A 22567-nucleotide genomic window follows, 5' to 3' on the forward strand; every position below is an offset into this window, starting at 1 on the left:
GCAAAAAACAACTAAAGATGTTTCCAAACTTAAAAATAGTTTTACGTATACATTTATAGCTAACTCAGATGAATTTGAGCAAATTATTCATAAGTATTGGCCTGTTCTTAGCTTACAGGAAGATATAAAACTTCATGTTCCACCTTGCCCTCACTTTGTTAGGAAAAGAGACAAGAATTTGAAAGATTTATTTGAGGCCAAACAGGATATGAAACATGATAGAACAAAAAAGAAACTTGGAACTTTTCCCTGTGGCAATTGTAGGCAATGCTATGCTGTGTTAAATGGGGGGACATTATATTTACCCTCTAGGAAATTCAGGTACAAACCCTTGAAATACTATAATTGTGGAGTGAAAGGTGTTGTATATTTGGGGTTCTGTGAGGTTTGCAAAGGATTTTATGTAGGCAAAACCGAACGAATTTTAAGAAGAAGAGTATATGAACACTTCAACGACATTACTAACCACAAGGAAAGTAATGCTTTTTATAAACATTCCTTGACTTGTAAAAATATGCGTATAAAATTTATTATACTTGAACAAATTACACCGGATGTTAGAGGTGGCAGCTGGGAAACCAGACTGGAATATCGGGAATTATTCTGGCAATTGAAACTTGATTGCCAGTAGGTTTCCTGGTATGAACGAAAACATTAATATACATAGTGTCTTAAAAATGAGACAAGCTGGATTGTAACAGATAAAAGAAATTTTTTCAGTTATATTAATGTTAGTTCTGTTGCAATTTGAGTTCAGATAAGCACGCTTAAACTAAGGAATGCTTTAGGTGAGATTTACTGAATTAGATACAACAACTTGTTTTTAATTGGGACACATATATACATAAAAAAAGTCTTTTTATTTACTATACGCATTAAGTGGTTTAAGTTGCAATGAAAAATCAGTTTTATGACAGTACTTGTATGTAGTAATACCTTTTACCAATGAAAAAGTTTATATCTATGTATTTTTATTGAAATTGGTTCAATTAATTAGGTCATGTGACCTTGTGAAGAGTATAAATTACTAGAAATGGAGTAGTTATCTATTTTACCTTGATAAAGCTCGGTAGTAGCCGAGAGAAAGCGCTTGGTTGTATTTTTCTATTGCATTTAGCATTGTGAAGTGGATTTAATAAAAGCTTTAATATCAAGCTGCGTTTGTGTTGGTTTTGGCCACGCAAAAAGAATTTTACTACAGTATTGCCTGGTTGTAGCTTTCCGGGTCCTGTTGTGCTGGACTTTGTTACTTATAAGCCATAAAAGGTGTTTTTTCCAATGTCATTGAATGGTATGTGAATATTGTTAATCTGCATATGAATTCTGCAATGCCATTTTCTGTTGTTGCTTGGAAAGTGTTACTAACATCTTGAAGCGGGGCTATCAACAACGTAAGAGCATCCTCCAGTTTGCATGGAAGATGTGAGCCATTTAGTAGACATGCTAAGAGTTAATGCATTTGTGTTTTAATGAGACTCATGTCCCCATTTGCTCCAAGCTGTGGTAGTTTGGCTTGATATTGAGATCATGATGTGATTAAATGTTTTTTATACCTTTAATGCATGAGAAGTGCATGGAAGTTGATGGGAATCAACCTTCGGATGCCTTCTTTGAGGTGCATGTTTACAGTTTAATTAATCTGCATGTAAAAGCTAGTAGTTAGTTGACTGGATTTGCTATTGAACAATGATGAAGTTTGCTATAGACGTGCTTGTGCTACTTTTGTGAAGTAATCCAGTCAAGATATTCGAAAGTACCTTGTAAAAATGTGTGCTTTTAAAATGTGGAGCACTGACAAGCTAAAAAAATGACCAAAAACTCTGGGAAAGAGCGAATCTCCAAGATTGCAGTTATCCTTTAAACTTATATTTTGCATATTTTTCACACCTGCCAAACTTGTAAATTTCAACTCCAAGAGTACCATACATGGGAGAAATGGAAATTTTCCGAGAAATGGTATCTTGGACTTGCTAAGTTTTTTGGTTTCCTGTTTGAATGAAGATGAGAGGACTGTTGACCATATGCAGTTTGATTTGTTGATATGAATCTCTCTTCATGGTTGGATGTATGTGGATGGATGAATAACATTGACAGTATTCAGTTTGCAATTGTCTGAGGAGTGCAAACTGCACTCTAAATATTTAATATTAAAAATAGAATTTTACATAACTTTTATAAGGATGTAGATCATGCTACTATGCAACTGATATCTTAATGTTAAGCTTAGGCCCGTTCTGGTTAAGTTTACAAAGTGGACAACAGTGTCTTTGTGTAGTGATATGGTGGGATAAGAACAGCACTAAGGAAAAAGAAGTTGAGGAAATCGGCAGACTCTGAAATCACAGCAGGTATAATAAAGATGTTGGATGAGGTAAGGGAGAAGTGACTCCTGAGAGTACTAGTAGCAGTATGGAGAGGCATATCCCAGATGACTTTGAGAGTAAGCATACTAGTTTTGTGTTAAAGAGCAAAGGGGACATTCACAAACGGCAGTATAGAGGTATCAGACTTCTGTCACATGGCATGAAAGTTCTGGAGTGGGTGATAAATGAATACACAGAGTAAAGTTGGGAGACGAGCAGTTTGGATTCAGATTAGGATGCCGCACAACTGACCTGATGTTTGCAGAGAGATGGATACTGGAGAAAAAACTGGAAATGAGGAAAGAATCCAACTGGGCATTCCTAGGCTTTGAGAAAGCATATGACACGGTCCCAAGAAAGCTGATTTTGACAGTCCTTTAATGGTTTGAAGTCCCAGAAATATTGGTAGAATTGGCGCAAGCTATGTACAAGGACCCAGTGACTCGAGTACAAACCGTATTCAGTCTCATGAAGGGGTTCCCAGTTGGAGTGGGTGTACATTAGGGTTCAGCTCTGAGCCCACTGCTGTTCATATTGATGATGGACTACATTAACAAACAGGTTGGTAGGGGGACAGATCAACAAAGTTTCTGTATGCTGATTATGTGGCATTACAGGCAGACTCTGAACAAGAACTTCAGCAAAGGATAGGGGTATGGAATGCAAAACTGATGGCACATGTGATGAAACTGATGCAGATAAAACATTTAGAATGGGGATCTGGGTTACCAAGAATGAAAGCGCTTAATTGGTTTACTAAAGTTGTCTGTGGTGGCAGCTCTGAATACTTCACTTCTTTTTTCCTACATTTAGAATGGGGGAAATCAGAAGAATCTGAAGAAGCTGAGAATTGAGACCGAAGGAAACATAGTTGACCAGGTTCAGTTTCAGGTGTCTGGGAGGGGTGGTTGAGGAGAGGGGAAGTCTGAATGATGAGGTCAAAGCTAGAATCAGATGGGCTGCAGTCAGTTGGCACAGAATGTGAGGTGTATATGACAAGAATGCTGAAGATGTTGAAAAACAAGGTGCACAAAACAGTGGTGCGACCTGTACTACTGTATAGCACAGACACCTAGGCAGTAAAGGCAGAGCAGCTGAGTAAGCTAGAGTTGATGGAGATGAATTGCCTGAGACAGGTGGTAGAATGCACACTGTGGAGCAGAAGAAAAATGAAGACACAAGATGAGAGGCCAAGGTAGTTCCAACTGCAGAAAATTTCAGAGAAGAGATTACAGTGGTTTGGGCACGTGCAGAAAAACGGAAGACAATCTGATGAAGGATTTTGAGAGAGAGGAAGAAGGCAAGAGGAAACAAGCACATCCAGCAAAGATGTGGATAGAATGTGTGAGAAGACCTGCGATAGTCAGGCATAAGTGTGGAATGTAGGAGAGTGGCATTAAATATAGAAAGATGGCAACAGTTGATACAACACCCAGACCCTATATAGAAAAAGGTGGGAGGGGTTGATGAGGGCAGGATTCACTGGTGGCCAATATTTTTTAGTTGTCTGTGAAACAGTAATGGTACCAGTCCAGAATGCAGGTCAACCATTCAGATGGAGAAACCCATATTTGCATCTGTTATAAAATGCATTCGCTCTGACAAAATTAATGTGAGATGGGTTCTCATTTTCCTTGGCCATATTTGAGTATTGGTGGTTGGATAATTCAGAAAGCAAGCATACATTTTCTGCTAAGATAGGTTAATAGGTACGTAATAGGCTGTTACTCTGAGGATTTCAAGAAGCCTAGTCTTACAGTCCTGTGATAGTTTTTAGCCCTTATCTTGTACACAAATATCCCAGAGATGTGCTGAACAAGGGCATGTTGGCTCATTTTACATGTTTCTCCTATCCATGTAGGACAGGGCTGCTAATCTGGGGATGAATTTGCAGTTACCCATCCATTCATCAGAATTACATTAGAACAGAGTAAGAGAAATGCTTTTCTTTAAGTATTTTTCGACAACTGTTCCATGGAAGCACATTCTGTGTGATAAAACATGTTGGAGGAATAGATTTGTATTTATTTTGCAAAAGAGATTGAGATCCCTTGAGCAGGTGTTTGTATGACAAGGACAGGACTTTGAGACATTCTGCATAGTTTTTACAATGTAGGTCCTTGATTTTTGAGAAAGCATTGTGACAAGTGTTTAGAAAGGTACATATGTAAAGGTGGCATTACACTCAAATGATCAGCCTAACAAGCACCAAGTACAGTGGGACAATTGCATCTCTGGATCTGGGCACACCACACTTGGATACAATTTGTGCAATGAAAAAGGACATACATTAGTGGGTATGTTGTGGCAAAAGAACAGTTCATTGCATATGCTTCCCATATCCCAAACTACTGGTTCAGTCTGTAGTAATATGATGAGTAGTCATGTTTACAAAAGGATATTATACACTTCTTAACATTTAGTTTGTCAGTAGTTTTAACACAAGCTATTTGTTCAGGGCAAGCCCTCTTGTGGGGGACTGTGGTGTTCCCTGGAGAGTTTGATGGCACCAAATTTGCAGTCATCTTCAGACTTGGGCAGCCACAAGCCTTTAACATTAGCTTTAACCTCTGAGATGGAAATTCCAAAGAGGAGTGACCCAAGGACTAAGCCGTGGAGATTCACCACTAATGAGAGGTCTTTTGAGTGAGGTAGAGCCACACACCCTAACTTTCTGGATTATGTTTGTGAGCCAGTCTGCTATCCAGCAAGTGACATAGGGAGTTTGCTATCCAGCAAGTGACATAGGGATTGACATTTAGTTGCAAGAGTATGTCAATGATACTGAAGTTTAGGATGGTATTGAACACCTTCGGAAGGTGTAGATGTGAGGTGTGCACTGTTTTTCCCCTTTTCTATTTCATTAACTTTTTCAAAAAAGTTAACCAGAGTAAGTAGGCAGCTCTTAACCAATCTGGGTTGGGTTTCGAGTCTGCAGGATACCTGTATTCTTAATTCCATAATGTTCTTTTCTGTAGCTTCACAGATGAGGGTCTATATTATATCCTCGAACGCTTAAAAAAGCGAATGCTGATTGGAAGCAGCAGAAACTCAAATTTTTTCCTAGGGAAAGAATTCGGTTGTTCGTTTCTGTTGCTTCGGTATTTTCAGTGTTATGGTGGAAAGTTACCGGTCGGATTCAGGTAAGTGTGCGATTGTGTGGATGTGAGTGTTAGGGTGATTTAGGTGAGTTAGGGCTCGGGTTAGGTGTGTGTGCGATTGAGTGGACATGAGGGTTAGGGCGGATTTAAGTGAGTTAGGGTTAGGGAGCGGGTGAGGAGTGTGCGATAGTGACGGACCTTAGGGTTTGGGTTAAGGTAAGTGGGTAGTTAGTGGTGTGTGCATAGTTTAGTGTAGGGTTAGGTATCAAATTTTAGGTGTGTGTATGTGTGGATTTCTGTTTGTTTGGTGCGCTTGTGTGTATGTGTTTTGGATCAGCGAAATTTTTTTTTTTTTCCCTGGGAAAAAAATGGCTGATCGGACAGTTCGAGATTGTAAGCTTTCGCTTAAATTAGGTCGATCAATCGGCGTTCACTTTTTTAAGCGTTCAGTGATATAATATAGACCCACAGATGAGACTGGTTTGGCTTATGGGTCTCTGTGTACACTGAAATCCCACCTGTGTGCAAGGGAGTGTCTGTTGCTGTCCACCATGCATCCATCACAAAGCTTATTTTTGAGTCAAATATTGAGTAACTTCTGTAAGTATCAAACAAGTCATGTTTCACGCTGACCATTAGGCAGCCAGATATGTTTAGCCCCATAGACATGTACTGTCCAAGGCCTTAAACAGCAGCTTAAGAACTTGTTCTTGGAAGATTGTGGGTGTAAGTGCACTCCGTAAAACCAAGAACAGTGCTTCATTGGCCTTGATAACATCCCAGGATGCCTCCTAAATAGTCTGTAATATGACTTAAGGCCCTCTGGAGTCATCATTTAACTGTAGTATTAAAACAGGCTTTGTGCCACATGAATAGAGGACTGGTAACGGTCATCCCCCTTCATAAGGGAGAACCTTCAACAGATCCTGGAAGCTACAACACCCATTAATCTGACTAGTCTTATTTGCAAAGCCATGGAAGGAATAGTCATGGAAATTATCAACAAGGACATAGACCGCATCCATCCCAGTTAGGCTTTGTCAGAGGAAGGTCATTGCGTACTGAATCTGTTGGACTTCTTGGAAAAGGTCACTAAGGAAGTGGATGAGGGGAAAACTGTGCATACTGCCTAGCTAGATCTGGCTAAGGCATTTGATACAATATCCCACTCTGGCATTTTCAACAAACTTAGAGACATACATATAAACCCTTTTGTAAAACACTGGGTGGCTAGCTGGCTCACTGATAGGACCCAGGAAGTTAGAATCCGTCAGGCCACCTCCACAAAGTTGGCCGGTCACCAGTGGAGTCCTCTAGAGCTGAGTGCTAGGCCCACTCCTATTTGGCATTTACCTATTGGATGTCAAAGGCCTTCGGCTGACCAAGTTCTCAGATGATTACAATCTGGAAGCAGTCATTGAATCAACCAAGATGAGAACACCCTTCAGGAAAGTCAAACGTTTGGTGCAAAGGCCATGGCTTAAAACTCAATACCAAAAAAATGCATTATAGTACCTTTTGGGAAGTCTTCCACCCTGGGTAACTACATCATCAATAAAACACCCTTAAAAGTTGCTTGATGGGGGGCAGAGCCTAGACGGCCAACTGAGAGCAGTGAAATTTGAGAGCTCCGTAAGCTAGTGTAGTAATATAGGAAAATGTTATTATTTTCAAGGTTAAAGTGTCAGAAATCTATAGATAAACTACATAAATATCAATTTTGGTGGAGATATACAAACATTTTCCTGTCAAGTAACTTAAAGATATATTGAGTCACTGAATATGAACAACTCAATGAATTCTCATCCAGATGCTGCTTTGAAAAAAGAACTGCAATTGATGACCTCTACCTTACAGGAACTATCTTTGAAGATGGATGGCATTAAAAATTACTTAGAAAACCTCAAAAATTCTCAAAAACAGACCGATACTCTTAAGGAACTATTACTGCAACACCATACAAAAATAACCAATATAGAGACTTCTCTAAATGACATTGAAGGGGAGACTCGAGGAAGAATTCCAAAAAGAATTTCTGCTTAAACAGAATATATGGTTGCTTAACAAAATGACTTGCAAAACAGGGAAAGGAGAAACAACATAAGGGTCTTTGATCTGCCTGACTGAAGGAGAAGACATTATTTCATTCTTAACCTGGATTCCTGAATTTTTAAACTTGAAAGAGGGACTTTCATTTGGAATTGAAAGGGTGCATAGAGCACTGAGGAAACCTGCTTCTAACTCAACAAATACTCCCCCTAGATCCATAGTTATAAAATGTATTTCATTTCTGGACAAGGAACGAATAGTAAAATCTACTGGGAGAAAAATCACCCTTAAAATACAATAAAAGCCCGATAAGGTTTGACAATGATTATTCTTCCGGAATACTAGAACAAAGGAAAAACGTCTGGCCAATAATAAAACTGTTGAAACAAAACAACATTAAAGCACAACTGGCCTTTCCAGCCAAGATAAAAATACTTTTTGCCAATGAGATGAGAACCTTTAATGACTTAGCTACTGTAGTCATCAAAAACAACAACGTGTCTATCCCAGAAGAAATGGAATGGATGGGCCCCTACTCTTAAAAGAATAAAAGAAACAAATCCTTGGACTGATGCTAGAAAGAAGAAACAAAAAACTGATTCCAAGAGAGCTGTCCCAAAAAAATAATGGAACTTATAAACAAAGACATTGGTAAACTCTGGATCCCACCCAGTTTGGGTTTGTAAAAGGCAGATCATGTCTCCTAAACCTGATAGACTACTTTGAAGCAGTCACCAAAGCCGTAGGCAAGAGTAAGGTGGTTCACACAGCCTATCTAGATCTTGCCAAGGCTTTTAACACCAATCCCCGCTCTGGAATTATAGATAAACTCACTAAACTAAGTATATGTCACAAGATGGATTGCCAACTGACTCACTGACAGAACCCACACTGTGAAAGTGGCAGACTCCAAATCTGACTTCAGACCAGTGACAAGTGGAGTACCACAGGTTTCAGTCCTGGGTCCTCTCCTGTTTTGTATCTACTTCTCTGAAGTACAGGCTAACACAAGAAGATCTTTGCCTAACGAAGTTCGCAGATGACTGCAAACTAGGAGCCATAATCGAAACTCCTAACGATGTGGACATCCTACAAAAGGGCCTCACTGAGGCAGATGCCTGGTGTCAAAGCCATGGCCTCAAGCTCAATGCCAAAAAGTACATTGTCATCCCCTTTGGTAAAAACTCTGGACCCATGAGCTACAACATAGGTGGTAGTATACTTAACACCGAAAGTGTGATAAGAGACCTTGGGACACAGGTGGACAGTAGTCTCTCCTTTGATAATCACATCGCCACAGTGGTCAGGAAATCCTTCTACGTGGCACACCTCATCACAAAAGGTTTCTCATCCAGAAAAAAAAAGGTCATTGTTCCCCTCTACTCATCACTCATTAGACCCATTATAGAGTACAACGCCCCTTTTGGTATGTACATCATAAGACATCTACAATAGCTGGAAAGGCCGCAGAAATACCTCACAAAGAGGATTACCGGCCTCAAACAGATGCCCTACGCAGACCGTCTCAAAAAAGTCCAGCTTTACTCCGTCGCATATCGCCTACTCAGAGTTGATCTTTGCTTAACATACAAAGCTATGTCAAACCCAGAGCTGTTGGACATGCTCCACTTAAAGAAATCCCAATCCCTCCGAGCTACACGCTCTAGGGGCCTAAACCTTGTCACCACAATAAACAGAGCTTGCCGGAGGGATATATTCCTGTCCCAGAGACTTCCCATACTCTGGAATAAACTACCTATCTATATCAAACAAAGCTCCTCATTAGCAGTGTGCACTCTTCAAGAAGAATCTTGATGATTGGATGGGAAATAGGAAATTCACCCCGGTGATCACCTCTGTGGCTCTGCTCGACAGTGGCACAGGAAAATAATTTTCTTGGGTGGCAAAAGCCAGGGTACCTTTTTGGCTGGGCTTGTATAGGACCCAGGGCCGATAGCCTAGTACCAACCTGTGAACTCTTACAGCTATGGTACATCACTTGTCATCTGTTTTTATTTTAAAAAAAAAAGAGGAGGGTTTCTTAAACAACTGAGAAACAGTAATGATTTATTCAGAATGTTCATTGAGTCCAGTAATTCTTCACAAAGGTAGGTCAAGATTAGTTACTATTTACATTATATTAGCCAGACAAAGCAACATATAATACAAACATGGAAGTTTCTATCCCCCTACTTGAACTCAATGAATACTTATCTTGTTCATTTTTCATTGATTTTACTTATAATAATTTAAGTAAGTAATTAATTCAACAAGGTACCATTCATCAGAGTTCAGTATAATAGCAGTAACAGTAGAGTGTTTTGAAAAAAAAATGCTGTAATGGAGACTAATGCCTTTAGTTAAAGTATGATTTAAAAATATCATGTATATCCTGGTTAAATAATAGTAGCAAGCTCGTAGAACAAATGTCATCATTCCGTCTAAATATAGTTAATATTAATTATGGCAGGTATTATAGCTTTGAGTACTATTTGATCAATCCTGATGTGGTGTGCGTGGATGTAGCCATGTCTGGCAGCTAGTACAAATGTCATTATTGTTCTGTCTAAACATAGTTAATATCGTTTATGGCAGGTGTCATAGCTTAGAGTGCTGTTTGATTAACCCTGACATGGTGTGTGTGGATGCAGCTGTGTCTGGCAGCTGTTGTATGTTGCCGTTTTCGTCTCCGGGAAGCTGTGGGTTGCAGCTTGTGATTGAGGTTTACTGATGCTTGTGTATTAGGAAGAGACATTTGGTGTTTTAGCCTGGATCCAGAGGGAAGGGGGTGGATAAAACTGTGATTTGGGTTATTTTGGCAGGGAATAGTTTGTTTATACCTCTGCTGAGTGAGAGGTGGGTAGGCTGGAAGAATGTGTCATCTCTTTTTGTGGCGGCTTGTTGGGAGGTTTTTTTTTTTATCTGTTTGTTCTTCGTTCTTTTCCTGACTGCTGCCTCGCTGAAAGGGAGGGAATTTAGGCTTGACGTTGCAGTGGAGTGAAGCTTTGCTTCAGGTGCACAGCAAGCCTCTAGTATGCAGTACACAGACACACTAACAGAACCAGATGCTCCCAGGTTGCTATGATGACGGAGACAGAGTGACGATAATGCTTAACGGCTCTAAGGAGCCTCAGAGATGATTCTCGGCAATGAAGTTTTTGGTTTAAAAAAATATATCTAAAATAAAGGGGTTGATGTTCTTCGTGTTTCACTGTTGCAGTCATTACATTTGGGTAATCTGCTGGCAGGTTGCCCTCAGTCGGCCTGAATTCCAAAGTCTTGAGTCCTGCGTTGGTTGCTGTCTCCTCTTCATGACGTCAGGTTGTCAGGGGTATAAAACAAGCAGCCGATGCCATTTTCTTTAGTCTTTCTTGCCGCATGGTGCCCGAAACAGAAGCAGTTTGCAAGTGCGGGTCGGCCGACTCCTGAAATTTTCAAGTTCGAGTTTCAGAACCGAAGTCTTCACTAAAGCGAAGTACCCCGTTGGGGAAACTTTTTTCTTGCTCCAAACCGATGTCAGAAAAAGTTAATAATTGTATTACTTGTGGGAAGTAAATACCTCATAAGGATTTCCATTTATACTGTATTCCTTGCCTAGGCCCTGATCACAACATGCCTGGCTGTCGGTTTTGTGCTAGATTTAACCAATGCACTGTTGAGCGTCGGTATATTTTTGCCTCAAAATATTTTGGAAACATTCAACTTCCCTGAAATATCGTCTGATAGCAATCCAACTACTGGAGTACACAAAAAACGCAAAGAAAAGGACAGAGACAGAACGTCGAGGTCCAAAACCAACGACAAAGCTTCTCCTAAGCCAGTCGCCGGTTCGCCAGTAATCAGTGAGGTGCTTTTGCAGTCCCTGATGCCCGCTACTTTCGAGTCGCAGGCCCCTACCGAGAGCCATGCGGAGTCCGGCATGCCGCAAGATACTCAAAGTATTGTACCCTCGGATATCTCTCCCGTGGATGGGTCCGGAACCGCTGAGCAGGCACCGGCTTCTGAGGGTGTATTCAGGCCTCAATATTTTTATATAAAACCGACAGCTGCAAAACCCAAGACAAAAGCAACTTCTAAAGCTAAAACAAAACTACGCATGAGCCATGTGCACAGGCCACTATGCCTAAAAAACAGATTATCAAAATGGCTGGACTTAATTACCTTGATCAGGGGTTCCCATTCCCTTCCTGATAAGAGGCCTAGGCAAGACACTGATTATGAATCTTAAGATCAGGTTTCTATTTTTTCTGATTCCTCTTCTGATCAGGAATTCTCTATTCCTCCCTATGAGGATTCTGATGCAGAGGAATCTATCCCATCTGCATCACCTCCTGAGGATTATTCATTTGGAGAAACCTTGCATACTTTAAGGGAGCATTTTCACTGGGAGAGTCAAGATTTTTCAGAATCAAAAAAGAGGCTCAGGGATTTCCTTCTCCCTCAGCACAGGCCTTTAGCCATACCCCCTGTTTTAGACATTGTGGATGATGTGTTTTCGGAGTCAAGCTTGACTCCTTACCTCCGGCTCCCAGCAAGCCGGACAGATAATACAGGGTCCCTGAATCACACATTTTTATTTAGAAACCCTGCTGCTGACCCTGAAACTATTTCACAGGGTCCAAAGGGAGTTAAGACCTCAACAGCAAAAAATCCTACACCTTCTGACAGGGATTCAAGGGCACTGGATAAATGGGAAAAAAGAAGGTTATTACATCTTGGTAGTTAGGGCCCTAAACTGCCAGTTTCTTATGCTCAAATATCAACAACATGTTATAGGATTGCTGAAACAGAAAATGATATTGATTACTGAATGTGCAGAAAATAAAGAATTGCAGGGCTTATTGCATGCAGCTGAACAAGTTGGAAAGCATACTTTGCAATGTGGTTTTGATTCCTTAGAGGCCTTCTGCAGGGCTGCAGTTACTGGATCTGTGATTAAGAGGCATGCCTGGCTAAAAGAGCAACATTTGCCTGATCATGTTAAAGCTAAATTACTGGATGCACCTTTACAGCATGATACTCTGGTATTAAGGCAGAAGAGGTTTTAAAGAAAATGGAAGACAAAGCTAAGTCTATGCAAACTGTAAAAGACTTCTTACAAGTGCAGCCACCAAGATTCAGTAGACACTGGCCTACAAAAAATTGGTCCTTTCATGTGTCCGACAGAGCTCAAAGGGGCAAATCCAGACACCCTAAAGGTTCTAGATACCAGGCACAGTATTCTTACAGGTCAAAGCAATGGGGTGCTTCTACCTCCAAATCTGGAGGAGATAAAGGGCAACCCTGCAGAAAACAGTCCCAATGACGTCCCTCTGCCATCACCAAGCACTTATCTGTTGGCAGCACCCTTAGGGGGGGGAGTTAGCACTTTTTTCTCAAAATTGGCAGTTAATAACCCAGGACAAGTGGGTGTTAAACCTAGTATCACAGGGATACAGATTCCATTTATGTACTCTGCCAATAGCAAACGGTTGGCCTGATCTGCCAAAAAATCAATGGGCAGAGGCACCGAAACAGGTTACGTCCCTCATGGATATGGGGGCTATTCAGCCAGTACCAGAACAGGAAAAAGGACAAGGTTTTTACTCTACTGTTCTTGGTAACCAGAAAGAACAAGGCCTGGAGGCCAATACTGGATTTATTAATTTTGAACACCTTCCTGGACATTCCAAAATTCAAAATGCTAACTTTGCAGCAGCTTCTGCCCATGCTGGGCAAGAATGCTTGGCTGGTGACATTAAACCTAAAAGAGGCATACCTGCATGTCCCAGTAAGGGAATCGTGCAGAAGATACCTCCGTTTCAAGGCTGGCTTAATGCATTACCAATTCTCTGCACTGCCCTTTGGCTTATCTACTGCACCCAGGGCCTTTACAAAGTGCCTGGCACCAGTAATTGCTTTTTGCAGACAAAGAAGTATACAAATATATCCTTACTTGGACAACTGCCTCATTCAAGCAGAGAATAAGGACATTCTTCAGCACCTAGCGTTTGTGAAAAGGTTTCTAACATGCCTAGGGTACACAATAAACGAAAAGAAATCACAACTGGTACCCTCTCAAAAGATAACATTCCTGGGTGCAAGCTTGAATACAACTGTCCAGATGGCTTTCCTCACGCCAGACAAACAAAAGCAACTGACTACTTACTTCAAACTGATGGCAACAAAAACCCAGTTATCTGCAAGACAAATTCTGCAGACTTTGGGGTTCATGGCATCCTGCATTCTACTGATTCCATATGCAAGACTGCAAGTGAGGAAACTTCATTGGTACCTAAAAAGTTTATGGAGTCAACATTGTCACAGTCTGGAAACAATGATTCCTCTCATTCCCTGCATACAGCAGGAGTTCCTATGATGGGCAAAGGCATGTCACCAAAACATGGGACGGCCATTCACTCTACCCCCTGCCTGCCAAACCTTAACAGATGCATCAGATTATGCATGGGGGCCCAGTTGGCGAAAGAAGCATTCAGGGCATATGGACCCCAAAACAAATGCATCTGCATATCAACCAAAAAGAGATGTTAGCTGTTCATAATGCCCTGACAGCCTTCAAGGACTTAGTTCATCCAGGACAACTACTGATAAAGACTGACAACACCACGGTTATGTGGTATATAAACAAGCAGGGGGGCATGCATTCATACCCTCTTTGCAGACTAGCCATGGCACTGTGGGACACCGCTTTGACTTACCAAGTACATCTACAAGCTCAATTCCTGCCAGGAAAACAAAATAATCTGGCAGATGACTTGAGCAGAAATCTTAAGGACCCTCACGAGTGGAAACTAGATCCACAAGTCTTCAGCATGATAACAAAGAAATGGGGGAGCCCGGGCATAGATCTATTTGCCTCTCCTCAAAATTATCAATTGAAAAGATTCTGCACAAGGACTTATCACAGACAAGCATGGAAAGTGGACCCCCTATCCTTCAGTTGGAAAAACCTATCAGTTTACGCCTTTCCTCCTCTGCCTCTTCTTCCCAAGGTCCTACTAAAAGTCAGACAAGAGAAACCAAAGATTATACTAATTGCCCCGGACTGGCCATGCCAATACTAGTACCCAGTCGTAAGGAACTTGTCTCAATACCCAGCTTGGATCTTACCTCAAAGACCGCAATTACTGCCCCAGCAAAACAATCAGATCCTGCACAATCAGCTCTAAACACTGAACCTGGCAGCATGGCTGATCATGTAGTTATACCAACAACATCTCTCATTAAAGCTGTGATGGATGTCATTTTGGAAGCCAGAAGGCCTAGTACTAGAAAATCTTATGCTGACAAATGGAAGAGATTATGTGCGTACAGCAGAACCAAATATTCCTCAGATATTACAATACTTGACTGAGATGCTTGACAAAGGCCTATCTTTCTCATCGATAAAAATACATGCCTCTGCCATTTCGGCTCATTACAATACAGAGCCACCAATCTTTTCTCATCCTTTTAAGTATCTTAGAGGAGCCAAAAATTGAAGTCCTCCCAGAAGATCACCAGTACCTGCATGGGACCTCAATTACGTGTTGGAAAAGCTCACCCTGCCTCCTTTTGAACCAGCTGCTACTGCAGATCTAAAGTTCTTATCATGGAAAGCAGCTCTGCTCCTAGCAATTACTTCAGCAAGAAGAGTCTCAGAGCTGCAGGCCCTCATGGCTGTGGAGCCTTTTATCATATTTTACCCAGGCAGGGTGTCTCTGAGGACCAATCCTTCATTTATGCCTAAGGTGGTTTCCAGTGTGGCTCTTAACCAAACTATTCATCTGCCAACTTTTTATCCGAATCCACAGAACAAGGGGGAGAGGATTCTGCATTCATTGGACGTACACAGACAGCTAAGGTTCTACTTGAGCAGGACTAAAGCTCTAAGAAAAACTGAACAGTTACTAGTGACATATGCTGCAGGATCAGAAGGAAAGGCTATTTCAAAGCAGACTATTTCAAAGTGGTTAAGCCACTGCATTCGTTTCTGCTACTTACACCATGGCAAACCTGTGCCCAAGGGCATTCGGTCTCATTCCACCAGAGCTGCAGCTACATCAGCAGCCTTTCTCAGAGGAGTACCAACCAAAGACATTCTAGAGGCTGCTACTTGGGAGTTCTGTTCACACTTTTACAAAGCATTATCATTTGCCTCTCTACTCTTAAGTCCAGGGCAGGCTTTGCCACTGCAGTTCTGTAGGGCCTTATAGCTGCCCCTAATGCTGTTTAGCTCCAGTCTCCCATCCATAGCTTTGGGATTCTACCCAAATGTAATGACTGCAACAGTGAAACACGAAGAACATAGTACAGTTGTGTACACTCATCATAAGTCTAGATGTTAGAGTGTATTCACTGTTGCAGTCCAGGTTACCCGCCTGCCGTCCCCCTTTTCTTTTGGAGTTTCTCTTTCCTTCACTATCTTCTACAACCTATGTGGTGTATTTGCTTGTAGATGACGGTAACGTTTGTATTCTTGCGCATATATATATATATATATATATATATATATATATATATATATATATATTTTTTTTTTTATCTTTTTGGGGGCACCTGACATCTGGGGCAAGAAAAACTAAAGAAAATGGCGTTGGCTGCTTGTTTTATACCCCTGACGACTTGACATCATGGAAGAGGAGACAGCAACCTACGCAGGACCCAAGACTTTGGAATTCAGGCCGACTGAGGGCAACCTGCCAGCAGAATACCCAAATGTAATGACTGCAACAGTGAATACTCCCGAACATCTACATTTATGGTAAGTGTACACAACTGTACTTTTTAAACCACTTGTACACATATTGATGGTCTCCCAACACTTCGTTTAGCTAATTAAGTTGATTATTAATAAAAAAAAAAAATAAATAAAAAAAAAGCACAGTTTTATATTTAAAATGTATTTTGGTCCAAACACATTAAGGATTTACATAAGAGTGGAAGTTTGAGTTCTTGTGAAAGACTAAGAGCACTTGGTCTTGTGCAGTACCCTTTGCAGTGGTCTGGGAGGTGAGCTTGCTCGGACATGTTGGGCATATGGGGGATAGCTGATTCCAGGGGTGTTTGGGGTTGCCGGAAGTGCTAGAGAGTCCTCAGATTTCCTTCATGGAAATATCTGTGGGAATAGAAGGTGTGTTAAGTGGTTCACTGGCAGAGTGGCCACTGCATGTAACAGTCTGGCAAAATGGAACAGGACAAATATTGGTTTGGATATTTTAAGAACAGCCTGGAAAAACACACACGAACTGCAGGCTAATGGGGATCACACCATAGGAAAACAAGAATCTACCTTAAAATATCTAGGAATTGAGTTATGCAAGGATAATAATGAATTAGTCTCGAAAAACTACAATAATATCAATACAGTTAAAATCTCTGTGGAAAAATGGACCAAAATAATAACTTTTGAAGACAGACTACAGTTAATAAAAATGGTTTTGCTGCCCAAGATCCTGTATATAGCCTTGGCAATACAACTGTTACCAGAAATTAATATACTTAAAGAAATAAATTCATGCCAAATAAAATTTTTATGGTTTCCCAAAAGAAACAGAATAGCTTTAATACATCATATCAGACCATGGAAACGGGGAGGATTAAACTTTCCTGATATAGAAACATATAAAAAAGCATCAGTATCTAAAACAATTTCAGGTTGTATAAGTCCAAATCACTCTGCAAATTGGAAAGAATTACTAACTGTAATATCAATAAATGAAGTTGATTTACAAAAAAAATTTCAAATAGATAAAAACAATTTGCCATAGTACATATTGTGCATTAGTATACAGTATAACATAACCCACTAAAATTCATATGATTAATTATTACACTGACTCATTTAGGAAAATTATTAATGCAAATATAGATTTAAAAATCTGGTTTGATCTTTTAACCATTTATAGTCACAAAGAACTTTTCACATAAAATATATAGAGAAATTATTAATTCCTGGGAACACATAAAGGATTTGTCTGTTGACTCCAATGTATCAACGAACTAAAAGTTTTAGATATGCAGGAAATAAAAACAACATACAAAATTCCACAAAAAGACTGGCTAACTTTCAGATTATTCTGTCATATTCGCAAGATTTAAGTAAAATAATTAATTCTTCATTTAAAGAAATACCTAAATTTACGAAGTACATATATGAAATCATATATAATGACCTTGACATGGTATTTCAAAATTTTACAAAATATTTCTAAACTATAAAACAACACCCAAAACCTCATATTGGAAATGTATAACAAAAGGACACTCAATACAGTATCTTATCGGAAAATATACATCCTTTACACAATACTGGAAAGTTTTTAATTGGAAATGCTTGCACGGAGCATTCTTAACCCCAGACAGAATCAGTAAAATTAGTTCTTCCATGAAAGGAATATGTTTGAGATGTGAGCAAGTACACAATACAGATTGGAACCACATTTTCTTTGATTGTGTTAAAATTGAGCCATTTTGGAATGGTATTAATAACTTTCTACAAGCTTTATTTAATGAATCATTTTATTTAACTAAAGCTCTTGTATTATTAAATGTGAATGAAGGTCAAACATGTATATAGTATGGACTATACTTGCAATTTCATGGAAGTGTATAACAAGATGGTTTACAAATACAATACCAACTTTGGAAGACTTCTACAGCCTACTGAAGACCACAACATTATTGGAAATTAAAGAATTAAAAATTTATCCAAAGCCATTTATCAGCAACCCTTGGGGAAAAGGTTATCTTTGATTGACACTATACAATAATTGATCAGACACTCTGATAATGGATTGGACATACTTATAAAGTAACTGTATACATTAAGATCTGCTATAGTGTCAGGCTAATGTAAATAGTATACATAGTTATTTAAGATGTTAAGTATAAATACTGTGGAATTCATTCAAGTGTATTTGAAAAAAAAAAAAAATTGATTGACTAGTCCAGGATCTGGAAACTCATGTAGATAGTAGCCTAGCCTTGGACCAGCATGTGTCCAAGATAGTAAGAACCTTCTGTGTTACTCAGCTGGTAAGCAAGTGCATGGAATCTAGGTCCAGAGAGGTCCTCATACCACTGTACTTGGCCCTCTTCAGGCCCATCATAAAGTATAATGCCCCCTTCGGTATGTTCCTGACCAGAGGCACAGCAATTGGACCATACACAAAAGTTCCTTACAAAAAGAGTGCAGGAAGTAAACACAGTGTCCTAATGCTGATCATCTCAAAGCCCTGTCTCTTTATTCTGTATCATACAGACTCCTGAAAGGTGATCTTTGCCCGTCATTCTAGATATCCCTGCAGAACAAACAGCATGAGAACTGCTAGATTAAAAGACTTAAATTTTTGCTTGCAGCATAAATAGGGCATGGTGAAGAGAAAGAAGCGAGAGAGGTTTCTCAGAGAATACCTATCCTCTGGATCTCCCCATCAATGTGAAGCAGATTTTCTTCCTATCTCTATTTAAGCACAACTTAGATCAGTGGATGGGTAATTGGAAATTCACCCCTGGTCTGGCTCTTGTGTGTCTGATGTGCAGAAGCAGTCAATAAAACACTCCTGTAAAATAAATGTCAAGTTTGTGCATCAAATTTGCATTGCACGGGTAGGCTTTTTATGGACCCTAGTGGTCATTTAGCCTAGCTTATACCTATGGATCTATGAAACTGCCTTAATGCTAGCACAAGTTTCTGAACTAGTCTGATGCACACCGCCTAAGAAATAAATTGGTGTTTAATCCTAGCAATGCAGTTAAAGGCAAAATGCAGTGCAACTGTTTACTGGAATTTATTAATATGGGCTAAAAGACTAGCTAAAGCAGGTATAGACTCTCAAATTTAAAAACAGTTCAAGAAATGAAAAACTCTTAACTTATCTTTGTTGCTGAATATGCAAGGCCTTGTGAATAAGGAAAATTGTGCGGTTTCTTTTGTGCAAAGTGCTATGCCTCATGCTTTCTGTTCAGCTTGTTCTGCTTACTGTTCCTTTGCATGTTTACACTTGCTACAGTACAACTGGTAAGTGTCCAAAAAATGAGGTAAAAGCTTGAAATATTGCAGGAGTTTTATTTGAAACTGTTACATATGAGTACAGTCATTGTTGCACACATTAAGTACTACTGATTTGTGCTTTATGTAGGTACAAACTGGCAGAAAACATTGATGCTCAGCTGAAGCGAATGACTCAAGACCTTAAGGAGATTATTGGGCACCTGAACTTATCCAGTGGTCCTGCAGATACAAGTGACCCAGTAAGTTGTCTGGATAAGGTATTTTTTTCTTATTTGGTGGTCTTGTGAATTCCTGGAGACTAAATTATGTTTTACAGGTGTAAGTGGTGTCGGTTTCATAACACACAAATTTATTTCAAATTTAAGACCATTTTGTTCTGTTTCTTTAGTTTATTACCTTTGTAGGGAGAGCTGTATCTCCCTATGAATCTGATTTACTTTCATCCTAATCTGAGTGTGCGTATATTTACATAAAGCAAGGTTTTTGTTTACTTTTCTGTGCCCCAGGTGTGAAGTGCTGATGCCTTGTTCTCTTGATAAGCTGCAAACCCCTTGCAGGATCTGAACAGGGTGATGTGAATTTGTGCACAGGAGTTGTATTTGGTATACAAGTTTGAGTCTCCTAGCTGGGTGTACAGCATTTTACCAATAAACAAATACTCCACTGCATTATTGTGTACCAAACTGGATGTTTGCAGTTGGGGGGGTACTTCTTGAAATGGTCAGGTTAAGCCTTTTTCATCCCTTACAACTCTGGGAATTTTTCTGTACTTAAAATTCTTAGCATTGCTGAAGAACACTGGACCCACAGTGTTTTCCAGTGAAAGTAGGAAAAAAGGTAACAGCATTACTGCAATTCCAAGCCACCAGCTAGCTAATTAGTGGATGTTACAGACTGCTAAGCATTTTTGACTCTCTAAACCTTGGTGACATCTCTGTATTTTGTACCGGCTATGTGTCAGGCGTCTAATGTTGCTAATTCATATTTACAATAATTGCAAAACTTTGTTGCATATAAGATACTAAAAGATTTCCCTTTAAAAGAGTTCTTAATATAGAACACTGCTTTGATATCTAACCTCTGTCTGGTGCATCTAAAGAGATGAGCTTTATTGATTTACTGATTATTCCTTTTGTCATAATTTTCATATTTCTTTTAAGTATGTTGTCAGCCAAACAACATGAAATTGCTTAAACTCTTGAAACTCACAGCTAAATAAAACAAAATGCTGCTCTTGTATTATGTACAACTTGAGTGGTTACTAAGTTATTGTAAATTGTTAAAAGAATGCAACATTTATATTTACAGTTTATTGTGCTATAATATCCAGTTTTAAGACCAAGAATCTAATGAATGCTTCTACTGAAAAGATGAATTTGTGTTGAATTTTGACAGTAATGCTTATGGTTTTGACAGTAGGAACATTTGTTTGAACTGTAAAGATGTAACATTTAGAATGTACCTTGCAACATAAAGTAAACAGACTTAAAACAGCTTCCACACAGTCTGAAGCAGTTAAAATTGCTTGATTCTAACCCCTCTACGTACAAGTTAGTGATATAAGAAAATGTATTTCAAGTACAGAGGTCAAACAATTCCCAAAACAGTGCTCTGTTGCGACTTGTTAAAATTAAGCATTGATAATACTGGAAGGGTGGCACATTGGCACAGCAGATAGTGTCGTTGCCTCACAGCAGGAGGTTCGCAGGTTTGATCCTCTGCTGGGGTGCCTTCTGTGCAGAGTAGAGCATGTCATCCCTGTGTTTGCATGTTTCCTCCTGGTGCTTTGGTTTCCTCCCACATTCCAAAGACCCTGCAGTAAGGTGGATTAGGCACTCTAAATTGGCTGTAGGTGTGTGTGTGTATGTAGAAGAAATCCCTCGGCAGGCTAGTCACCTAGCGGTGTAAACCTTGGCTCTAGATGATTCACTGTTGAAGTGACACCCTGACACCATATACAAAAATGGGAAAAGGATTGTGGATGAATAAAAACAACACCGGAAACATGGCAGTTTGTAAGGTAATCTTTGCCTCCATTTGTCCTTCTAGTTAGAGTACTGAATAAGTTGCATACTAATGTGTATAGAGTCTGCTAATGTTAAATGTTTTAATGCTGCCAACTACCATTACCTTTAAGGCTACATAATACAGGTTCACCCCAACTGTTTCTACTACTGACTGCAGAGTAACCTTAGTGCCAAATAACTGAAAAAAAATTCCGTTTTGAAATTGTTCCAATCTGCTTTAAAAAAAAAAAAAAAAAATGCATGCGCACACACACACTTATGTATACACACACACACACACATATATATATATATATATATATATATATATATATATAGCTACCATCTATAGAGTTTAAAGTTGTAAATTTGCATTTCTGCAGCAGGGAAGTTATGACCTCAATTTTAGTGCAGGACAAATGATAGCATGCCTACTGCTTGTACAGTGATAGTACAACTAAGTTCCTTCCAGCAATAAACTTTGCCAGGTAAGAAATTAAGCTTGCCCCATAAGAGTGACCCACTTGTTCGGAATTTGGGAACTTATGTGGACAGTGACCTAACATTTGACCAACATATGCCTGTTTTAAGAAAGTCCTCCTACATTGCACTGCATATAAACAAAGGGATTGTTTGTAGATCTACGAATGTCATCTTCCTTTACTCAGCCCTCGTTAAGCCAATCATCGAATGTAATGCCCCATTTGGCATGAATCTATCCAGACATGCTACAAATGGAACACACTGAGATACCTTACTAATGGGATACAAGACATAAGCAACATGTCCTACCTGGACTAACTCGTAGCCCAGTCACTATACTCAGTATCTTACAGATTGCTAAGAGGTGATGTGTCTGGCATACAAAGCCTTCTTCGTCCCAGTACTTATAGATTTACTGCACATCAACAAGTCATGGTATCAGAAATGCTCTCTCTAGGGATCTAAACCTCTTCTGCAACATGAACAGTTTGGAGGGATAGGTATATTTTTCGGAGGATACTGCTGCTCTGGAACAGACTCCACAGCCAGATAAAACAAAGTTCATCCTGG

General features: G+C 39.7%; 1 protein-coding gene across 1 annotated transcript in view; it reads left to right on the plus strand.

The window, feature by feature from the left end:
- Positions 1-22567, plus strand: part of NUP62 (nucleoporin 62) — a gene marked incomplete at its 5' end in the record, with an annotated part of 873863 nt that overhangs the window by 728721 nt on the left and 122575 nt on the right. Inside the window, one exon of the mRNA XM_044076211.1 lies at positions 19636-19747. Coding sequence (XP_043932146.1) covers positions 19636-19747 — 112 coding nt within the window. The remainder of the gene's footprint in view (positions 1-19635; positions 19748-22567) is intronic.

This window comes from Protopterus annectens, chromosome 7.part0 (genome assembly GCF_019279795.1).
Source record: "Protopterus annectens isolate FY-2018-M chromosome 7.part0, PAN1.0, whole genome shotgun sequence".
Classification (NCBI taxonomy): Eukaryota; Metazoa; Chordata; order Ceratodontiformes; family Protopteridae; genus Protopterus; species Protopterus annectens.